Source organism: Sorghum bicolor, chromosome 3 (assembly GCF_000003195.3).
Source record: "Sorghum bicolor cultivar BTx623 chromosome 3, Sorghum_bicolor_NCBIv3, whole genome shotgun sequence".
Lineage (NCBI taxonomy): Eukaryota > Viridiplantae > Streptophyta > Magnoliopsida > Poales > Poaceae > Sorghum > Sorghum bicolor.
In genome coordinates, this window is record NC_012872.2 from 114,612 (window position 1) to 138,081 (window position 23,470).

At 44.4% G+C, this 23,470-nt stretch overlaps 4 protein-coding genes across 6 annotated transcripts; 2 read left to right on the top strand and 2 right to left on the bottom strand.

Annotated features, from left to right (window-relative positions):
• LOC8077540 (glucan endo-1,3-beta-D-glucosidase) lies at positions 307-2,934 on the top strand. Its single transcript, XM_002454818.2, has 2 exons — positions 307-2,139; positions 2,357-2,934. Exons 1-2 carry the CDS (start codon positions 2,058-2,060, stop codon positions 2,644-2,646), a joined length of 372 nt encoding a protein of 123 aa, XP_002454863.1. The 5' UTR covers positions 307-2,057; the 3' UTR covers positions 2,647-2,934.
• On the top strand, positions 3,775-7,140 carry LOC8077541. Of its 3 annotated transcripts, none has more exons than XM_021456793.1 (7): positions 3,775-4,360; positions 5,602-5,707; positions 5,871-5,933; positions 6,057-6,104; positions 6,233-6,286; positions 6,455-6,518; positions 6,720-7,140. In XM_021456793.1, the coding sequence occupies exons 1-7, from the start codon at positions 4,218-4,220 to the stop codon at positions 6,758-6,760; spliced, it is 519 nt and encodes a 172-aa protein (XP_021312468.1). In that variant the 5' UTR covers positions 3,775-4,217; the 3' UTR covers positions 6,761-7,140. The 3 variants fall into 3 exon arrangements, with proteins under 3 accessions (XP_021312468.1, XP_002454864.1, XP_021312469.1); XM_002454819.2 differs by having other exon boundaries at positions 3,784-4,728; XM_021456794.1 differs by having other exon boundaries at positions 3,785-4,364.
• LOC8077542 (optic atrophy 3 protein homolog) lies at positions 8,504-11,154 on the bottom strand. Its single transcript, XM_002456991.2, has 4 exons — positions 10,520-11,154; positions 10,006-10,140; positions 9,790-9,876; positions 8,504-8,954 (listed from the first exon to the last, which is right to left on the bottom strand). The coding sequence occupies exons 1-4, from the start codon at positions 10,646-10,648 to the stop codon at positions 8,793-8,795; spliced, it is 513 nt and encodes a 170-aa protein (XP_002457036.1). The 5' UTR covers positions 10,649-11,154; the 3' UTR covers positions 8,504-8,792.
• Positions 17,027-19,377, bottom strand: LOC8078068 (zinc finger protein NUTCRACKER). The gene is made up of 3 exons (XM_021455904.1): positions 18,805-19,377; positions 18,239-18,635; positions 17,027-18,128 (listed from the first exon to the last, which is right to left on the bottom strand). The coding sequence occupies exons 1-3, from the start codon at positions 18,959-18,961 to the stop codon at positions 17,237-17,239; spliced, it is 1,446 nt and encodes a 481-aa protein (XP_021311579.1). The 5' UTR covers positions 18,962-19,377; the 3' UTR covers positions 17,027-17,236.

Sequence of the window (23,470 nt, forward strand, 5' to 3'; positions counted from 1 at the left end):
TTTTCGATTTAATATGATCATATGAAAGTCGAATGCATGTAGGTCTCAGGAAGACAGCATGTGTAGTGTTTGATTTACTGCTTGGGTGCTTGCAGAAGTAATACGTTCAGGTGTTATGTTTAACTGTTGGTGTGATGTATTGTGGAAGGTGTTTTTTTCTTCAATGTACAGTCACATTGTAGCATGCAGAAGATGTTTATGTGTATTGATTTAAACTTTTTTATGTCTGGCTCTGAAGATTTGCCATCCATTACTGAACCACAGTAATGTCATGATATCCTTATATTATTACAACATTTGTGTAAATGGCAAGCTAATCTGTTAGCTGACATTCGCTTTTGTAATGCTATCTGCATTGCAAGACTAAATGAATCGTGCAAAGTGTGCACTGACTTTATTTAATGTAAAAGAGGGAAGCTTTACTAGTTTAGTTACTGCTTTGCCTGTTATGCTCGCATATGGAAACAATACTGACATTAGTGTGGCTGAAGAATGTACATCGCAACCACCTTTGCTGCCTCCTTAGTGCATCTCCAACTCCAATGTATGGCTATCATTTCCGTGGGGTGAGCTTTTATTGCGTTCTGTCTGCATGCACTTTGTCTTGTAGCGGCATCTAATGATGAGTTTGTTTTGTCTAATTTTCTCCTTGATCCAGGCGGAGATAGCACTGAACTTAATCTACCTGCTGTACAGGATCTAACATTGCTTCTGCTGACTGCTTGGGATCGGATGGCTCTTTTTGTGGGCAAAGAGCCTGAGACTACTATGTGCCTTTGTTAACCAGATATTTCTGTTAGAACTTAGAAGCAACCTGCATAATACGTAAGCAAATAAGCAATGGTAGGGTTTTGATATTTGCCATTGTGGTAGGCCCAACTGCCCAAGGATAATGAAATATACAGGGCAGGGCATGTGTTTGGCACTGGATGGCCTGGCCTATAGATAGCCATCATGTGTTTGGTGTTGCTTGTGGCATACTGTTCTTTTTTTCAGTTGAGAAGTTATCGTGTGACATGAGAATATTATTGATCTCTTTTGTGTTTGCCCCTACTGATCTTGATTGGTGTTCACATGAAGGTTTTATATAACCCGCTTTTTCTTTCATTCTTTCTTTCAGAACCAAGGTTTCCAAATGTTGAAAATATATATCTGGCTGAAATCAATTCAATCTTTCCATGCGAAGTGGGCAAAATTGGTGTTGCAGGGCAAGGGGACAAATGTGGATGGGAATAAGAGCAGGAGCAAAGGGCAAAGGCAGATAGAAAAGGCTTATAGGCAAGGAGGAAGAACAGAGCAAGCAAGGTATATGCATTCAACAACTCTTACGGGCAGCAGGTGGTATTGGTTTCTGGATCTACCTCATTGGTGGTTATGGAACACCCACATGGGTAGAGTAATGTATGATTTGGTAATCATCATGAATTTTAGTTTGTTTTTTGGTATGGAGCATGTTGTGCACGTAGAGCCATCAGTAAATACTCTAAAGAGAACAGATATGATCTCTGCTGGGCATAAAAGGAATCCCCTATTGCATGACACCTGTTTTGACTTTTGACTAGCATACATCACAGGGAATGGGCTTAAGCTTTTGTGATGAGGTGAGGTGAGGGACCCAAGAAAAGGCCACTGCAAAGAGCAGAAGAAAATCGGCCAGCTGTATTTGCTATGGAGCTGAAGCAGGAGCACTTGCACTGCACATGGTAGGTTGCCTTGGGTTGAAGCCAGAGACAGAGACCTTACCTGTGTCTGTGTGGTACACATGCGTGTAGCATGACCGTCCAGCAAGCAAAGCAAATGCAAATGCAAATGCAAAGAGTGTCACCTACTCAGCAGCTCCACTGAATGTCCAGCGGGTGCGGTGCAGGAGTACATTTCCTCCGTTCGCCTCCCAAGGGTCCAAGGACTTGTTGTTCAATATATATATATAAACCAGAAGAGAAGCTGCAGGCAGGCGTCTCCACTCCGTCTGATCTCAGTGACCTACCTCTGTCTCCACTACAACGAGTGCAGTGTCCACCCAGCCCAGCTCTAGCCTGCTGCAGTGCAAGAGCAAGATGGTCAGCAGAGGTGCTCGTCGGCCATCGGCGCGGCTCCTGCTCCTCTCCCTGGGGCTTGTGCTCCTCTACTTCACCTCAGGTAATTTCACTGCCGCTGCTGGTTACTAGTACCGATTCTGATTTCTTTTCCTCTGCTCTTCTCCTTGTTCCGTTTCATTTCATTCATACTAAAAGAGTAAAGGTTTCCCTTTTTGCATGGGGATTGCCGTGCCGTTGATTGGTAGTGCTCCAGTACCCTTGTGCTGCCTTTTGGGGGGGCTGGGAATTGCTTGATTGGAACTGTTTTGATTTTGTAGTAAGCAGCGTCGGCGTTGCTGCGGCCCAGAAAACGTGGTGCGTGGCCAAGCCGTCCGCGTCCAACGACATCCTGTCTCTGAACCTCAACTACGCGTGCTCCCAGGTGAGCTGCGCCGTGATCCAGAAGGGCGGACCGTGCTACTACCCGGACAACCTGGTGTCGCGTGCCGCCGTCGCCATGAACCTCTACTACGCCTCCAATGGCAGGCACCCCTGGAACTGCTACTTCAACAACTCGGCGCTCGTGGTGCAGTCCGATCCCAGCTATGGCTCCTGCACCTACTACTGATCGATTCGATTATATATATATATATATAGCCCTCCCTCTCTGATCGAATGGAAATCTAATCCCTGTGTTGTGTTGCGTAATAATTGTGTCGCGTCGTCCTAGCAAAAGTTACTCTCCCTTGTATTGTTCCATTCCATGCATCCAGTTGATATGGATGATGTTGAGTGCGCCATAGAGGATATATATAAGTATCACACCAGCTTACTGCTTACGTTTGGAGATGCATGCATGTGATTGTGTGTCCAAGGACAGGGTGATTGCAAATGAAAGAAAAAGAGTTTTTTCCAACCTTCTTGGCCTTGTTTAGTTTGAAAAAATGTTTGGTTTTGGCTACTGTAGCACTTTTGTTTTTATTTGAAAAACCTTGTCCAAATATAGAGTAACTAGCTTTAAAAAATTCATCTCGTGATTTACAGACAAACTGTACAATTAGTTTTTGTTTTTATCTATATTTAAATTTTGAAAAATTTTGGGATCTAAACAAAGCCTTAGCGAGATTGATGGTAATATGGTACATTGAGCAAAAGTGATGCATGGGCTAGCTTGTTTCTTTCTGCCATCTCAGATTGATCATGATACCAGACCAACCGCTGGCTGTAGCGTCCAGACAGATCACTGCCAAGCCAATAGTTATCCACAACAACGCATGGCATCCTAGAAGTGCAATAGATCGTATAATTTGACTGCAGAGTGGCAATCGCAATCGCAACAACGAGGAAGATTTTTCTTGGCTCGATCATATTTCTCTCTCTCTCTCTCTATATATATATATATATATATAGAGATAGAGAGCTCCATTGAGCAGTAGTCGATCTCAGCACTCCATGTTTCAAGCTTCTTCTCACTATGGTGGTTTATTTTTTAACATAAATAATAACCTGCTTCAATCTGCTCATCATCGTCCTATGGGGGCGTTTATGAGGATGGCTCAGCTGGGCTGTGCGCTCTCGGGCTGCAAGTGCACGTGTTTGCACACTTGGTTCAGCGCGCAGCCCAGCCACCCCGCAGCCAAAACAACCCTCTCAACCTGGCTCTAGAGATACGCTGGAGATAGGTGTTGTTTTGGAGCCGGGCTCCTTGCGGCGCACAGCGGGGGCAAGTGGGGGGGGAGGGGGCGAGATAGTTGTATTTGGTGGTTTAGCCCGGTCCTAACACAACCATTTCTGGATCGAACTGGAAGACGAACGTAGTCTGTTGCAGCATTTGGGGCTGGTCTAGCGTGACCTGAGCCTAACGAGCAAGCCAGACTAACCACAGTCACCCTCACAAACGCCCCCTATATATCTCCTCAGTAGCTCATCCGATGCCATCTCTGGAGGGTAACAAACAGATCCATGCCTAATTTCATAACACTACGACAGTACGTATGTAGCTCATCCGATGTACGTTTTTGTTCTGGAGCTAGCTAGTGCCAAACACACTACAACAGTACGCATGTAGTAGTAGACTGAAATCGTGTGGGTGTGGGTCTCACTCTCACCCTGTTAACTAGTCCCCTTTTTTTTTTGCACAATAGTTGGAGAAGCAAGTGCAGATGTTCCCAGCCCAATGGAGTCCCCATCATCATATGCATGGCCATGGCCCATGGGAGTCAGCCAACGATGCGATGCCAGCCATGTGCAATGCAAGTGGAGAGGAGAGGAGAGGAGAGGAGAGGAGAGGAGAAGAGACGGATGGAGGGCGGCGAAACGAACGAGAGATGCCGAAGGGTAGGGTAGGTAGGCCCCACCCCACACGCTCCGGCTCTCCGGGTTGTCTCTCTCTTTCTTTCTTGATCCAGATCCGGACCGGACCGATCGGGCACCGATCCATCCATTCCAATCCAAACCACCCTTCCTCTTCCTCCTCTCTTCCACCACCACCAGCAGCAGGCGGCAGCAGCAGCGACCTCGTCGTCGTCGTCCTCAATTCGATCAAATTCAAAATCCCCCCCGTGCTTGCTGACTGCTGTATTGGACTCCTTGCCTGCCGCCCCGCCGTGGTTGCTCTGTACTGAACTCGATTCCTCACTCCTGCCCCGTGCTGTGCTTGTCGACCAGACGGACCGCAGGAGATCCATCCGCTTCTCCTTGTGCTGCTCTGGTAAGCAACCGCCCTACGTCTGCTTGCAGCTTGCTTGTTATTCCTGTATACTGTATGAGCAAGCCCTCCTCACGCCAAATCTCCGATTTCAATCAAGCGGATGGAATATGGATGGATGGATGGATGGATGGATTACTTTGCTGCGTGGCATCCACGTTATGAGAACCAACAATTTCGCTGTGGACACCCAAACCCAACCGCGATTGGATAGATCCCCTTGTTAAATTTAACTTATTACTCTCACATGTGTAATATAATTGGGTTGGATTGGATCCCCCTGTTTTAACTAACCAAGCTCTTTCTGCCTGCTACTGCTAGCTTCCCCCTGCTTCCAGATTCAACAGCAGGCACCTGTTTGACTTCACATGCATCATGCATACATACTACTGGATCTGTATGCTCCAAGTCACCTTTCAAAGTCATGTCATACCAGTTTCCTTTACCACTTGTTACTAGTTGGTGTACTACTATCGATCGTACTGACTGATGAGTCAACATCATATATCTCCTTGAAACATCCACCACGGCCATGGCTAATAACTAATGCAACACACAGCCTGAGGCCTGAGGGGTGGGGGGGGGGGGGGGGGGGGGGGGGCATTCAAGAGCTCAAATAATGATACAGGATCTGCTTCTTCACTACTACTAGGCTAATAGCTCCTAGGAAAGAGAAGCCATCACACCAGAACTCAGAAAGCACCACTTAGTTTGCCTTTCTGTTCTAAGCCATACTGCATTGACATCATTGCACAATTGTTTCCTCCATCAGCTTCTTCGTCCTGTCTTGAGTTATGTATGTGTCCACAGCTTTATGTGAACGTTGACATGATAGCATTTGCTTCCTGCTTTTTTATAAAACAAAAACAAAATTAGCATCATGTCGGATATGAAGGACTCCAATGCGCCTGCTGCACTTGATGGAAATCCTCAACCTATGGACCAAACTGAAGACAATTCTATGCCCTCAGCTCAGCAACAGGTTATTTCCTGCACTAGTCCTGGAGATTATACAGTATTATTACACACAGTAATTTCAATGGCACTCCTGCACTCTTTTGGTGATGGAATAACCATCCATCCAAATTTCTTTAAGTAAGTGGCATGATAGGTTGTACTGAACATACTAATGTTTCTGTGGGCAGGAAGAAGCAATCAAGAAGAAGTTTGGAGGACTAATGCCCAAAAAGCCACCACTCATCTCAAAGGTTCCTTGCTCATTTTTTTTTCGCGTTATCCCAAGATAGATGAAATAGGGGTGGGGGAGCAGAACCAGATAATATCCACATAAGTGCTGTGATGAGTAATTAAATTCTCTTCTGTAATTGTAGGATCATGAGCGGGCCTACTTTGATTCTGCTGACTGGGCTCTAGGAAAGGTATTGCTGTTACCCTTCTTCTCTTTGATTTATGTGGCTTCAGTAAATTTAATCTAGTGATGAGTTGAGGGCGCAATTCTGAAACTTGCATGAATTAGTACCATGCATAACACTTTGGTTGTGTACAGCAAGGTGTGGCCAAACCCAAAGGACCGCTGGAGGCACTTAGGCCAAAGCTTCAGGTATCACTCTGCTATCTATGTGTAATGTACATATACACGGTCAGCACCCTAGCCTAAGTGATGCTAAACCAAAGCCAAAATTACTGACTCCGATCCGCTGAACACCACACTGCTGTACAGTACATGACATTATGTTGCTTCTTTTTTTCTGGTTTATTATTGTTTCAGCCAACACGCCAACAGCAGCAACAACGCGCAAGGCGCTCCATTTACACTTCGTCAGAAAACGAGGGTATGTACCTTAATTTGTTGACGACTCCTTAGCTTTTGATTCTGGTCCTTGTGCACATGAAAAGCAGAGCTAAGCAAGTATATGTGGGTGTAGTTCTCTGTATGTATTGTCCTTGGAGTTTTTTTTTAATTAAGTCTTCCATTATTAAAAAAAAAAAGGTTCTCTGTATCGTTTGTAACATAGTAACATACATGGTTGCAGACGGAGATGGTGCTGGTGCTGAGGAGATGAGCATCAACTGAAGTGGAGTGGAATCTGTAGGACGTGGGTACGGTTGTTGCAGAATCGCAGCTTGCTTTGGCCATTGCCAGAATTGATTGCTGAGTAAGTCGTCAGTATATGTCAAGTGTTGTATTTTGCTTTGCAATTGAAGGGCAGAGAGTGATTCATGTCTATACAGTTTCATGTATGACTGCTGGGTTATTGAGTTCAACATTGGATATGCATGATGGGATGGCCTATTATGTAGTGTATATATATAAATTACTGCATAGTACGTGTTCGCGTGAACTTATGAGCACTACTTTTCAGTTTCAGAATAGTGTTTTTTTTTCTCTCACAATGTATTGTTGAACATCTATTTGTTATTAGTGATTATTATGGATGGTGTTGCGTTGGTTAATTGAGTAGGATGGCGCGCGGCGCGGCCTGTTGCCTACCTGTACATTGGAACCAATCTCAACCGGTTTCGGACTCCTAATATATCGGATCGAAGCAGCACGTAGAAACCAAAACCCAGAGGACATCTGTAGCGGCGGTCGGAGAGAGAGAGAGAGGCATGCCGATGCGCAAGGCCAGCTTTGCATCCACCTGCCCTTGACGGCGATGTTGAGGGCGAGAAGAAATCCAAATCCCTTGGGTGCTCCTCGAAGACACCGCCTACGTTGCAGACCGCCGCAACGCAACGCCAGCACCATGCAAAATTTAAAGGACGACGAGGTCCGCCACCTCTCCTGCCATGGTGGATTTGTCGAGGGCGACTACTATGGCGACGCACGCCCATGGCTTATCGGGACATTGCTGCCGTTGAAGATCGCATCATGTACGTCGAGCACGACCTTCACCTGGAGCCTTGCATTGCCCAGCCCGTTAACCTGGTGGGATGCCTCGACCTCGAAGATGGATGGACATGGAGCAGGCTGATCATTACCAGTCCCGTGGATGCTCCTTGCATTGGGAGAAGCACCACCAAATCGAGTCATCCAACATGGAACAGGTGCTGCCGCTGCCACTCGGTTCCTCATCCTCCAACAGCCGCAGGAAGCATATCATCATCCCGGACCCGGAATCCTCAAGCCAAATGCCATCAGGCGCAGGATCCTGATATGGATGGAGATGATGATGATGATGATATGCTGCTGGACGACCTTTGATTTTTCTTCTTCTTCTTCCTTCTTACAAATGAAAAAGATCGATCTTTATATAGAAGAAGAAATGATCACCACCCTCTTCATCAACAAATTAAAGCAAGACTCCACCCAGGTGGTGTGCTCTGATGATCTTGTGGTTCATATTGGTACTAGTTGGAAATTCCGGTGGCTGTTGCTGTACGTGTTCGTGAATACCGGCATCCCATGGCATTGCCAACATGCATTGTGTGATGGTTGTTGTCTGTCCAGAGCAACAGCTGCTCGCTTAGGTGAGGTAGCATCCTGTCAGCGGCATCGCTGTTGCAGCCTCCACAACAGGCGACTCCACTGTAACTGTAGCGGAACCGGCAACAGATGAAGACGCTGAAGCTACTGAACTCAAGTTGGGCCTCCTCGGTCTGCTAGAGCTACGCACCCCGAGCACAGATTACGTGGGCCCTGAGTGACTTGTATTAGGCCCAAATTGCTAAGTGTATATATAGTATAACACAACACATATATGAGCATATATATAGCAGTGTAATAATACACACGTCGCCACAATCTGAACCATAATTAGCACGCAGATGTATTATTTAGGAAAAGATACAAAGCAAGTTCAAACATTTACTTGTGTTCTCATCTTGAATCTTGATGTGTTAGCAGCAGGCCAATGCAATGCAAGACTGCATTCCTCTTAACATATGGTTCTGTGATTGCCACCACCAAGTAGCACATACATAATGCACTTTAATTTCTTTCTTACACTGTATTATTCTTTCAGGGTGACCATGGATCAACCATACAAATTTAGATCCAATATGAGCACCAAAGAATAGAGTGGGCATGACTACACAAGTGTCACCACCAAATAATGGGGGCGACAAGGAATCCTACTTTGCCGCACCAAAACCAAATTGCTTACTCACGCAGGTGTTGCTGCCTTGCCGACTTCTGGCCCATGGACCCTTTTCAAGTTCAAGATTCCTGTCAAGCCTCGCCCTTTAGCAAGCCGCTCAATTTCACTAAGCCTCACTTTAAGATCTTCCAGTTCTTTAGCTAAACTCTCTTCCCTTAGTTTCAATTCCTTGATATCAGTTAAAAAAAAACAATTGTTAAACTAAAATAGCACTTGTAACATTGGAAACAAAGCTAACAAACAATCGATGTCTCTCAGCATGTGCATATGTCAATTTTCCAGAGGATATATATGATGAACCAATTCTTTTCTGCAGGCACTGAACCATACAAAAACGGTTCTCCACTCTATCACCTAATAATTCAGCTAGGAGCATTGCATTCATAAAAAACTTGAGTTGAAGACTTGCTGTTGGAAATGCCATCAATACCCAGTTTTAGGCAGTTATTAGTAATTCTCTATGGTTATGTGAATTCCCAGGCTATTAGAAACTGTGTTCCACAGGCAAAGCAGTGGTGACATACTTTGACTTGCTTTCGCACGAGCAGCATCTAACTTATTACCAACATTTCTGAACATGCACATATGAGTCATAATGTGTTCCTCTGAAAAAGGCCTGAATCCATAATAAATGTTCATAGTACTGAAGCATGTGTTGTGCACACCATCACACGATATATCAGTATAGATTTCGACCAATTGGCAGGCGAGCTGCACTCAGGATGTCAATTATTTCCTTCTGTAATAAATACTTATGACACTGCATATATCCTGATATCTCTGTATAAGTTTAGAAAACAAACTAGGATTATCAGAATATTTCTATTCCTGTGCTACATGGTAGGGAGACAGGTTATGTTTCACGTTTATCCTGTCTTGTGGAGGGGGGAAATAATCTTCATGATAGGATGAATGGAGTAGTGAATAAGTCAGGTAAAGAGCAGTTAGCATGGCACATTTGTGTGAGCTCAAACTCTTAAGGCACAGGAGAGAAATGGCATACCTCAAGTTCCTGTTTACGAGCTTCCTCCTTTCTAGCCTCAGACCTTGCACTTCTCTGTACCTCAAAAATTAGAGCAGCAACAGCAACCTATGATATAACAACAAGTAAACAGTGTACCATTAACTGAGAGTTAAAGACAGAGCATCCCTGTGGGGGAGCTGCAGATGTAATAGTAGCACAGATGATTTATGAATGGTTTAGACTTTAGAGAAGCACCGAAAAGATAAAGGCTTCCCCGATGAGATCTGTAGCAGCTTGAACAGCTTTCTGCTCGTCTAAAGGCCTGATCTCCACATCTGTAGCGTGCCCGTAAATGCGCCTTTGTATCTTGGTGGTGATACGATGGTTTATCTGTAACAAATGCGTATACCGTCAATATGTATGAACCGCTAGAGGAGGAGCAAGGATCTTCATTGAGTAGCATAGAATGCTCCCACGTAGTAGCTTATATTCTGCTAATAAAGCATTAAAGCAGAAGTTGAACAAGAAGTCGGACAGTGAGTTGTGCATATTATATTACAATTTATTTATGGGCAGGGATGTCCTCAGATCCCTCCCTCCCCATCGAGTTGTAAGATTTGGCAGACATTGGCAAGAAATGGAAGCGGGCTAGCCCTAATCGAATGGAAGGGGACGGAAGGCATCTCCATTTGAGTAGTTGATAATCTAGATACTTCCCCCAGAGAAGAGGACAGAGGAGAAGAGGAGGTAACGGCGGTAAATTTGATACCTGGGCGATGGCGATGATGAAGTTGCGGAATTTGGGGTGGACGGCGGCCTGGCTCTTGAGGCGGCTGGCGATGGGCTTGGACAGCGTCCGCAGCGCCAGGGTCCCCAGCTTCGCCACCGGCAGCGCCATTCACGGCGCCCCTCCTCCTCCTGCTGCTGCTGCTGCTGAGTGCTCCTACCTTTCCTCGCGAGGGCCAGAGAGGGAATGGAACCGAATCGAATCGAATCGAATCGAATCGAGTGGAATCGTGCGGGATCTCGCTTGGTCGATGCGAATGCGATGCCACCAATCCGATCGAATCGAAGCGATGATGAAGAGGAACTGTTGAGGGCCGGAGCCCGGAGAGGGGAGGGAAGGGAATTGAGTCCGTAGAACGCGTAAAAAAAAAAAGGCTTCAGCTGAAAACGGAACAGGGGATTTTGTTCCTGCTGAGTTTCATTGGCTATTACAATACTATACTACTCTTCTCCTTCTCTTGTTATATTATTATACTAGTACGTATAATCACAACATCCCTCCCTCTCCATAGAAAAGATGAAAAAAAAAATCTTCTTCTTGCCAGACAAGGCTACTCTTCTTCTTGGCACCCAAGGATTTGACCAACTACTACTTCTAGCCACAAACAACTCTTCCCAATAGTTTGACTTAATTTCATCGTCCATTGCTCCAAATTGTTGGCTGCCCTTCAAGGGGGATTACTTCTAGACCTCAATCCTCACTAAACGGAGATGAGGACCAATATGAGTTGAACATACAAACCAACCACAAGGATGTGACTATCTACCTCAGATTATTAGTTAATTTGATAGCAAATCAAATTGATGTTAGTAGAAGCTAACCTAAATACTCCCTCCATCCCAAATTGTAAGTCATTCAAGAATCTTGGAGAGTCAAACTTTTCTAAGTTTGACCAAATTTATATTATAAAATAATTATTATTATGGTACTAACTAAGTATCATTAGATTCTTTCTTAATTATATTTTCATAGTATACTCACTTTACGTTACAAATCTTAGTATTTTTCTCTATAATTTTGGTCAAACGTGAAAATACTTTGACTCTCCAAAATTCTTGGAATGACTTACAATTTGGGATGGAGGGAGTAGTTTTTTTCTAGTGCATACAAATTGTGGCAAATAAATCCTTATGGCAAATAAAAACCAATGATAGGTGTGTCCATGTCAATAGCCATTAAAGCACTCACATGAATCAAAAGTGTCCACTTTTATGATATCGCGATCCAAAGAAAACAAGTCAAGATGTCTCTAAGGCCATCTTAACTAGGTTTTCATGAGAATTTCATGGGCAATGAATATATTAACTTGTTGATGAAAAGAGATGATGAAAGTTCCGTGAGAGTAGAGAGAATTTTATGGAGTAAGACTTTTTTACACTGTTTTTAAAATATGAGTATTTTAAAAACTAGGACATGAAACTCCTATTTGGAGACTGGCATAAGAGCAACTTATGCAATTCTATATTTGCCCTTAAAAAAAACCGATTTAGTGATTATGGGCCATAATAAGACGCGTCCAATAGCTTCTCTTTCTCGTCTTTCCTTCTTTCGCTCACTCGACGAAATCTCGAGCATCATCGCTAGCCACATGGAGTACATGCTTTTAAGATATCTGTGAAAATATTTATATACACGGTTGTTAGGATTACTCCCATGACATGCAGGTTGTTATCCTAAGCGCGTGTAGAGGAGTACCTAGTTTGTAGCTTAAGTTGTTTAGAGTAGATATTATCTCAAGTTTGTTGTAATCTTCTTCATGTTGTGAGCATCTTCAACAGTTTTGTATTTGAGGTTTGCATTATTGTAATTTGCCAAAATTATCAAAATAAGGTATCCAACAGTTTTGCATTTGTGTTTTGTAATTTGGGCAACTTGGCAATTGAGGGAGAAAACTTGGCATAAATAAAATGTCGCGGGCCGCTTGGCAAACGCTGATCGGGCGCTCCTCCCGTGCTACTCCCGCGTGTGGGGGACTCTTCGCGCGTGGTGACGAACCTTGGAGATCGATGACGACCTGCAGTCCACGGCAGCAGGACGAAGGACTCTATGGCAGGAAGCTCTCGATGACGACCTGCAGCGTCTCGTATACAGATACCAGGAAACAGCGGCGACCTGGATGCTCGCGAACTGGTGGCGCGGCGACGAGAAAATGCCACGAAGAAGAAATGCGCGCGACCAAAAGTGCGGGACTAGATACGGCGCAGAAGAAAAGTCGCGGCAAATACGGTTGGGTCCACAATTTTGATTTTCGCCAAGTCAATTATGTCAAACACTTGGAGATGGCATTTTTCCACTTGCCATATCGTTTTGAGAGTTGACAAACTACAACAAATGACAAACAAAAAAATACCAAACGGTTGGAGATGCTCACGCAGGGTGCTATTCCCCGCTCCATATAACACGTAACTGAGTGCCCAGGGGGGTATTTTGCACTAGTACAGAAATCAATTTCAGCAACGCCTCCCGTTTTCATCAAAGGCGGCCCACATAGGAAACCGTTTCTAACCATATCGTTGTGCACTATAGCTTATGAACTGCCTCTGATGCAACCGTTTTAGAGGCGGTTCACTTAAGGAAACGACCTCTAAATTCTTAGAGTCGGTTCCTTTAAGTGAACTGCCTCTGAAGCTCTATTTTGAGGAGCGGTTGTCCTTAGTGAGTTGACGCTGAAGATCCATAATTTCCAGAGGCGGTTCACTTAACAGAACCGCACCAACAAATGAATAGCGCTCCCTTCATCCTCCACAGTTTATGTTGATACTTTTCTTGGTCTCGTGTTCATCCAAGTGACCGAGAAGCTCAACCACAACAACTTCTAGTCGTGGAAGTCACAAGTTATCTCGGCGATCAAGGGAGCCCATGCTGCAAAGTACATCTAGCCGAGGGCCAAGCCGCCACCAGAGTTCCTGGAACCCAAGTCCGGTGACAAGGAGCCACTAGTGACAAACTCAGAGTACGACATCTAGGTGCCCAAAGATCAGCAGGTTCTAAGCTACCTACTACCTCACTCTACAAGGAGATTCTCGACCACGTCTCTCACCATGTGACGACGTTGGTGGCTTGGGCCACCATCGAAGGCATGAACGCATCCTAGTCAAGGGCGCGGGTCATCGCCACCCACATGGCGTTGTCCACTGCATCCAAGGGATCTTCCTCCATTAATGAATATTTCGCTAAGATGAAAGGCCTGGCCGATGCATGGCATCGACAGGCAAGAAGATTGAAGACAAGAAGCTAGTCTCCTACATCTTGACCAGGCTAGACCTGGATTATAATCCAGTCGTGTCGGTGGTGGCAATGCGCGTCGAGCCCATCTCTGTCAGTGAGCTTTTCACATAGCTTGTGAGCTATGAGGAGTGCATAGATCTGTGCAAAGGGGGATAGCAGTCCTCTGCCAATATGGCGGCCAAGGGCGGTCATGGTGGTGGCAACACATCATACGATCGTCGTGGTGGAGGCCACAATGGTGGTGGTCGCGGCGGATGTGGTAGCTCTGGCCATGGCAGCAGTGGTGGCCGTGGCTAAGGATCATGCTAGCAAGGTGCCTTCTGATCTCTGCAGTAATGAAAGGCACATTGTTGTGCACTGCTTCAAAAGATTTGACGCCACCTTCACTAGACCCCCACACAAGAGCGCTACCTCAGCAACCAGCTCGTATGGTGTAGATACAAACTAGTACATGGACTCAGATGTAACCGACAACATCACCAGAGATCTAGAGAGGCCGACCATCCACGACAAGTATGGTGATGGTGAGCAAGTCCACACTGCAAAAGGCATAGGTATGGAAATTACACATGTTGGTCAGACAAGTTTGCATTCCCCTAGTAGAGAGATTCATCTTAAAAATGTGTTACGTGTTCCACAAGCACATAAGAATCTAGTTTTTGTGAATCATCTCACAAGAGATAATAATGTTTTTCTTGAATTTCATCTCGGTCACTTTTCCATCAAGGAACAGGTGACGAAGAGAACCCTCCACATAGGCAGATGTGAAGGAGGGCTCTACCCTTTGCGGTCATCTTTGAATAAACAAGTTCTTGGTGCCATCAAGTGGCCAGCTTCTTTGTGGCACTCTAGTCTAGGGCATACATCTACTCGCGTAGTTTAGCAAATACTTAGCTGCCACAAGCTTCCATTTCTTAGTGATTCGATCAATAACTTGGTTTGTGATGCTTGTCAACAAGGCAAAAGTCATCAATTGTCCTACCCTAAGTCAACTAGTGTGTCTGCTAGTCCTTTAGACTTAATTTTTTTCCGATGTATGGGGACCTATGCCAATTTCTGTTGGGTGCCATAATTGCTATGTCAGCTTCATCAATGATCATTCCAAATTTACTTGACTTTATTTATTGTGTTAAAAATTTGAAGTTTTTCAATGCTTTCGTAACTTCAAGAATTTGGTTTAACAACAATTTGATCATAAAATCCTCGCTCTGCAAACCAATTGGCAGAGAATATCAAGCACTTCATTCTTTCTTCCAACGTGTAGGTATAGCACATCATGTTTCATGTCCCCATGTACACCAGCAAAATGGTCTACTGAGCACAAGCATCGCCACATCATTGAAATGGGTTTATCCTTGTTGGCTCATGCATCAGTGCCACTTAAATTTTGGGATGAAGCTATCTCTATAGCTGTGTTTATCATTAATTGTCCTACTTCTAAACACTAAAACCAAAAAAATTTGGTGTCAGGTTTTTGGTGGGTTGTTTAGGATTTGGGGGGGGTTTGAGGTTTTTTGCAAATTTTTTCATAAACTAAACATATTCAAAGTAAAGAAAGAAAAGGAAGAAAAACCAAATCTACAACGGAACTTGAGTAGGCATTCACAACATTCTGGCTTGCTACATGATGTCACCTACAAAACAACTATTGTCGCCACACTTTAGGTGAAAATATATCCAAAGCGTGGGCTAAATCAAAGATAGGTGAAATAACAAACTCTGCCTACTAAACAAAACTATGACCAGCAAATTGAGGATTTGCTACCAAAACCTATCTACAACCCATGAGGATGAGAGTCTGTAGGACATCCTGCCACTATTGAAGACTCTAGATATTGAGCATGGCAATGTCACCAAGGCCTTGGTGAGCAAGGCAACCTCCATAAAAGTGACATAAAAAACCCTATGCCACCGATAACTCAGGGGTCTTCCAACATGACATCGATAAAGGGAGAACGACGTCCAAAGACAATGCCATCGCATGACTAGATGACCAGTATTGGGTTTTCAACCAAATAGGACCCTGCAAGAGAATTAAAAAAGGTAGTTTTGATGGCGCCTCCGGTGGAAGTGGCATCCATAGGCACCACCATCAACGAGATGGAACAACTAGCAACCCGATCGATCATTGCCAAAACTGTAAACCACCAGTCACCAGGAATATCATTGTTACACAACACTTCCAACAATGAGGCAACAAAATTACCCAAACATGTAGTACTAAGCATCCTTGATTGAGCTATCTTTTACCCATGACTCGAAGTGCATCAATTCTAATGTGCAAATTAGAAGTACTGAAACAATTACCCAAACATGTAGTACTAAAGATCAGGTATAGGTTGTTACTTATTCCTATCTATGAGGATATGTATATATCAAGGAAAGTAAGCTGATTCTGCTTTATTTCTAATAGCACTCCTGACAAAAGTTAATCGAAATATCTCTAGACAGGATCCTGGATTGTGTGTTTCAGCTCGCGCACACCTTTCATAACAACCAAAATGCACTGAGCATCCAATTAAGTTAACTAGCACTAAGCAGCAATGCAAATGTGTGTGGTAGTGTGGATGTGCATCGTCATTAATCAATATGTAATATTTGAGAGAAATATTATTTGTGGAAGGCCAAAACCACTGGTCGCGTCATCTTAATTGGATAGCCACCTCCATACCCTCCCATGTTGATGCTGGTAGGTTATTGGGCACCCCATTGTCCTGCTGCAACCTCCCATTAACCTACTCCAACCTTAGACCATCTGACATTTGGACAAGCACATGAAGACAGCTACTTCATTTTTTTCCTTAAATATTGGGAGCAAAGATCCTCCTTTATTGAATAGCACTATGTGTGTTAAATAAAGATAGATCAAGCTGCACTGAAAAGGTAATAATTAACTAATTATAAGTGTATTGGTTTAATTGGACAATAATAGAGTAGTAAAGTGCCCCCTCTTCCCATACTTTATTTTGTTATTAAGAGCACATAAAAAGTACTAGTAGACTAAATTAAGGGGGCTAGTCTTTCATCAGTGGTTCTTGCATCGAGACTATATGCATGGATATCTCTCCTTTTTACTTTGCTTGCCGTTGCCTCGCCTCCCCTTCTCCTTGCTCCACACATCTCTATATATCCCATTGCATCTATATACTTACTCCTCCAGCATGCCTGTCGCCAAGTTTTAACTCCCTGGTAAAGGAAATCTAAGAAAACATAACACAACAAGGCATGCAAGAAATGACAAAAAAAAAATATAGATAGTTGTTGTACGTGAACTTGCAAGCATCGATCCGTTTAAAATTGTTGCTCACTTTGCAACTTACAGTGCTTCAAATTCACACTAGCTGATCGCTAATCAATAATAATCCTCCATCTCTTAGTGGTGGCTCTTACTCAATGCGTGAATGTCATGAAGTTACTACTAATAAGGAAAGCTCATCATATCATATTCATCATGAACTAGGTAGTAGCTAGCTAAATCCAGCCATTCAACGACGATGAGCACAGCGCTTGCACGCCAACGCCCAAGAAATCCCTGGTCTCCTCCCTCCCGACGGCGACGGCAGCATCCTTGAGGCCGGCATGGCGCACAGCAGAGAGCACGTCGTACGGCATGTTCCCGGCGGCCGCCGCTGTGAGGTGGCTCATTATTAGTGTAGTATCTGTTCCCCTGAGCCTGAGATTAGTAGCGTTCTGCTGGCTTGATGCGCTAAACAGCAGACCTCCAGCACCGTCCGACGACTGATGATGACCAATATCGGCCGGCTCCAAGGCCCCCGGCGGCATCGACATCGCATTGCCGGACCCGGACGTGACAGCACCCATCTGCGCGGCCTTCTGCAGCAGCGCCGTCGCGGACATGTCGGCGGCCGGCGCCGTGGGCTTGGCGTGGTGCTGCCCGCTGAAGACGCTGTCCGTGTCCTGCTTCCCCGACGCAGCGGCGGCGCTCGTCAGCTCGCTGGCGTTCGACGACGCGAGCTTGCTGCCGTTCCCGCACAGCCAGCCCAGCTGCGGCGGTGCGGGCGAGAAGAGATCCGCGTACAGCTGCGGGGGCACCGCTGGCTCACCACCGGGCAGCAGGATACCACCAGTAGCACCAATGTGGCCCACCATGGACGGCAGCGCGTCCCCGCCCCCCCACAGCGAGAGGCCGCCGACGACATGCGGACCGAGCGGCTTGAGGTGCGGGCCCGGGGCCGGGGCCGGGGCCGGGGCCGGTGGCAGCATCATGTTGGGGTGCAGCCCCGGCGGCGAGCCCGCGAAGAGGTAGGACGTGGCGGCGCCGGCGCTGGAGGCGGCGTTGAGCCTGGCCGTCTCCTCGGCGAGCGCGTCGCAGAAGGCGCGGTGGGTGATGAAGCTGTCCCGCCTGTATTTTTACAGACCGATCGACGTGGTCAGTCAGCAACGACGCAGTGTGGACAAGCAGGAACAACAAACCAACAAGGAAGGAACTGGGAACGAACGACGACGACGTGCCTTGAGAATAGCGTGCCGCAGTCGCATCTGTACTCCCTGGTGCCGCATGTCTTGGCGTGCGCCTTCCAGTCGGACTGCACGGCGTAGCGCTTGTTGCACTTGTCGCACTTCCACTTCTTCTCGCCGTGCTTGCGGCAGAAGTGCTTCTTGATGCCGGTGAGGTCGCCCAGCGCGCGGGACGGGTTGTGGTGGACGCACGTCTTCTCCGGGCACACGTACACGCGCTTCCGGGGCTCCTTGCCGCTGCGCTGCCGGAGCTTCCAGGGGAGGTTGTGGCCGCGCCGGTGCAGCTGCAGGTTCTGGTCGCGCTGGAACCCCTTGCCGCAGATCTCGCACACGAACCGGTTCGTCGCCAGCAGCGTCCGCGGCGAGAGCGCGATCACCTCCGCGTCAGGGTCTGTAGTAACCAATATTGCAACCAATTAATCGATTATATATCGCCATGACTGGGCATGAGCGAGCTTGCTACCAACTTATTAACGACGATGACCAAGAAGAAGCAGCTAATTAACTAGATCGTCGAGCTAGAAGAGACACATACACTACTATATTATACTAGTACTTGCCTGGTGTGCCCGGGAGGCTGCGCTTCTTCTTGGCGGGAGGAGGGAGTGCCAGCTGCTGCTGCTGCTGCTGGTGGTTGGTGAGAGGAGCAGCGAATAAGCAGGGGTTGTTGTTGGAGATGATGGATGCCGCCGCCGCCGGTGCTGCTTCACTTGCCATTGTTACTTACAGTATCTTGTTGCCCTAACGTACCTTAATTAGCTTGTTGCTGTGCTTGGGATTGATCTGATGATCTGACTAGTTGCAGTTGCACTCCTGTCCTTGATCGATCTCTCGTTTGACCTAATTACCTAGCTTCTATATATATATCATCTGCCGATCGGTCTCTTCTCTACCAAAGCAATTAAATGAGCTACAACGAGTTGCTACCTCTCGATCGACCTTAGTCTCTGGTTGTGGACACAAGTTGTTCTTCTTCGGTACTATGCTATCTATGGTTAAGTTCCCTCTCTGTAACCAAGGCAATTATATATATTGGACAACTGAACTGGCTGTGGTTCTCTCTCTCTCTCTCTAGCTAGTGACTAGTGAGACAGTGATGCAGGCAGCGATAGGTGAGAGAGAATGAAGCAAGGCAAGGGAAAAGGGATCGCATCGGAGGAATAAATAAAAAATTGGAGATAGAGGTACGGTAAAAAAAGGAGTAGCGTTTGGCTTGGTGTTCGTGCATGCAGACGACAGCACAGAGACACAGAGATTGTGGCCTGCGTGTGCAATCTGCAATACTACCAACACTACTGCAAGTCTGCAACTGCAATGGAAATGGAATCAAACCATGCATGCATGATGACACATATGATGAGGGGAAAGGTAAAAAAGCTGTGGCTTGTTGCCTTTGCAATTGGCATCATTAGCCCATAATGTGATGCTGCCCCGGTAGATCGATCCATGAGTGTCATGCAGAGCATCCCACATTCTGCTCTGCTTCTCTTTGCAGGGTCTGCTACTCTGACCAGTAGGGCCCAAACCCACAGCTAGTAGGCACAGGCATGCTTGCTTACCACATGCAAACTCGGTCGGTCGGTCATTGTATACCGAGGCCGTTCACCTCAAAATTCAAAAACTTTTCAAGAATTTTCGTCACATTAAATCTTGTGGCACTTGCATGAAGCGCTAAATATAAACGAAAACAAAAACTAATTGCACAGTTTGTCTGTAAATTACGAGATGAATCTTTTAAGTCTAGTTAATTCATAATTAGATAATGTTTATCAAATAAAAACAAAAATGCTACAGTACCGAAATCTGAAATCTTTTCGGAACTGAACGTGGCCCTAGGTGTCCACTCCACTCCGTGCGTCAACTCAACTGAGCTTCCTCCCAAAACTAGCTACACTATATGAGATAAATAAATAATATATGTAATACATTGTGCAAATAATATATATATAGCAGATCCTAAGTCATAATTAATTAGATAGATCACTATATGCAGAGCTCCCCAATTTTTTTGACCCTGTCATTTTGATGGTTTTTAGCTTGCACGTATTAATCAGTTCGATCCAGAAAAAAGTACCTAGCTTGCACGTATTAATCAGTTCGATCCAGAAAAAAGTTAAGCCGATAAAAAAAAAGCCAAGGACTCTCTAAAAAAAACACCAAGGACGAGCAGTTACAGTTTCAACATGCATATCGTGATGCGTGGTTTGAATCTGCCCGTTTCTTCCTAGGGAAATGGTCCATGGCTCAAATTATTTTTTTTTCATAATAATAGTAGGTGGTAGATAGAATCACTGCACGGCCGGGCAGAGGTCAAAATCTACATAGGCCGGGCAGGCAGGTGCCCTATACTATTATCATATTATAGCATACGCGTTGCCGGCCTTGGATACCACCATCCAGCTCGTCCTCTCGATGCATACTATCGACCTCATGGACGACGACATAGTATGTTTCTCAAATCAATCAAATAATAATATACCTTAAGCTAGCTAGCTACGTAAACAGGGCCGAGCGGGCGAATTACAATGCGGCCGAGATAGATCGATATATATGTGGTGCATTTTTTTCGTACTTTCGAGAGTACGTAGTTACTCCTATCTTCAATAAACCATATTATATATATATATTTATATTTATTTATCAATTTTTTATGTTTATATACTTATATTAAGATACTCTTGATCTTATCATGTGAAAATTTTTCAAAAAAAAATCATATTTTTAATATATTACTAATATATTACTACTGTAGTATATATAATAAATATAACCATATACTCTATGTATGCATACATACTTAACATACATACTATCCTAGATGGTCTAGTATGATCATATACTTCGTCTATATCTATTTCATGGAGCCATATACATCCTAAATCTAGAGATATACACATAAAAATAACTACTACTAAGAATAAAAAAGAATTATATATATATATATATATTAACATATTCACATTACTAAAAAATCATCTAGCACTACCGCCTATATATATAACCATCAGGTGATCTAAAACTGGCAGTGACAAGATATCAACATTAAATAAAAATTGAAACCGGTTGTAGATAGATATAGGGGATGTTTGGTTGCTAGCTATAGTCTACCACAACTAACTTTAGGCAAGTATGGCAACCCACAAAAAGTATGGCTAGCAAATTGGTTGTCATACTTTGTCATATCTAAAGGAATCTTGCCACACTTTTTTACTCTATGATATAGTTGTCAGCCAAACATTTGCCAACTTGGTCAAACTTGTCTAAGATAAAGTGTGGCAAACTATGGCTAGCAACCAAACAGCTCCACAGTTAGAATCGGCAGTTGAAATATCACTGTCTGTTGAGAATACAACTTACATTGATAACTGGTATAGACAGTCTCTCTATTATCAACCGGCAGTTAATAATGCAAACTCGCTTGCCGGTCCCAGATTTGGACCTAAAACTGATAGTTTAGTTACTAATAAAAATTCAGTTAAGCCCTAGACCTAGGGTCCACACATATTTCTCATTCTTCTAGATAATTCTCGCATCCCTCTTCCATCTCTCCTGCTGGCCTCTCCCTCTTCTTCTAATCTACTCATCTTTCCCTCTCAGTGATTTGCTCATCCCTCTCTCTGAGGTGCCCGTTCTCCCCTTGGCTCCCTCTCATATACACTCTTCCCTTCTTCTCTACTTGGCCCTCACTCAAAGCGCTCGAGCCATCTTGGACGTGCAAGGCTATCGCTGAGGAGAGGAGCGCGAGGTTGAAACGGCCTAGTCGACCAGCGACCACCTTGCTCAGGTGAGAGCCAACAACGTCAATGTCTCGTGGGACGGTTCCCTAAACCAACTAAGATGGTTTTTTATAACTTAGTCAAAATGCATAACAGACTCCACCATTGCATTCGTCTTTTTGAGATCATAAAAAATTATATATAGAACACCCAATTTAGAGTTCAAATGAAGAAAGATGAGACTTTGGGGGGGGGGGGACCACACCCAGTGAAACCAATGTTCCAAACTGGCTAAGCTAGTTTTGTAAACTTCTCTAAATTGCATAATGGACTTCATCAGTGCACTCCTCCTGTCGAGATGGTCGAAATGCACATACATAATATAAGATTTAAAGTCTAGATGAACAAATTATATGCTCTTAGGAAGATTTCACCACACAGAACTAGCTTGGTTTTGGCACTCTAGATCCATTGAGTTGTTCTGGTATGATTTGTAAGGAATCTTGACCCGCGCGGATAAGTCCACCGCACTATATAAATATAAAAGACGACAACCAATTGAGGCATTCAATCAATGAAAACCCCAATATATTATTTTTTTACTCTTTTTGTCATAATCCCTTCAATGTCCAAACTTGTTCTATGACGAGATTTATAGACGTTTTAGGTGGCCATACCGGCCTAGAACAACCCTAGGTCTATCTCCCCCAATGGATATCTTCTCGGGAGGGGTTTTCATGTTTTCGCCAAGGTTGACCTATCAAAAGAAATCGGCTAAGAGCGGGTTTTCTCTAGCGATCCTAGCATGCCCTTTGGGTGTAGGACCATATTTACATAAACAAGATACATCCAAAATGGATTGGAGTAGTATAATATTGTTAGCTGCATCAAGCGAAATTACAGATTGGGCCTATTCGCTTGGCTGAAAAGTCATGGATAAAAGTATTATGCGTTGATTTATTGTAAGAGAAAAACACTGCTAAATGGCTGGCAGATTCAACAGATAAGTTCAAGCAAACAGGATCTTAATTGATTATAATAGTAAGGGACTAGCTAATGTAGTGTGTACTGGCTTCGTTCACAAAAGAATACAATTATGGTTTCTGTGCTGGTCAATCGAGTTCAACTTTGACTAAATGTATAGTAAATAATATTATTATTTATATTTCTAAATAATTTTATTATAAAAATATATTCTATAATTAATCTTATGATATTTATTTTGTACCATGAATGTTTGTACTATTTATATAAATTTAGACAAAGTTCAGATCGTTTTACTCTTCGAAATCCGAGAATTATATTTTCTTTTGTGGGCGGAGGTAGCACAATAATTAACGCGATAATAAATTGATCAATGTGCGCGATCATATCGCTGCCCAATGATACAGCCAAACAACCAAAACTTTTGGAGAAATAGGCACTTTTTGGAAGAATGGACCTAAACAGAGGTTTGTAAAACTTGGGTTGTAAAGATTTGAAATTTAACTGTGTAAACTTGCTTAGGGGC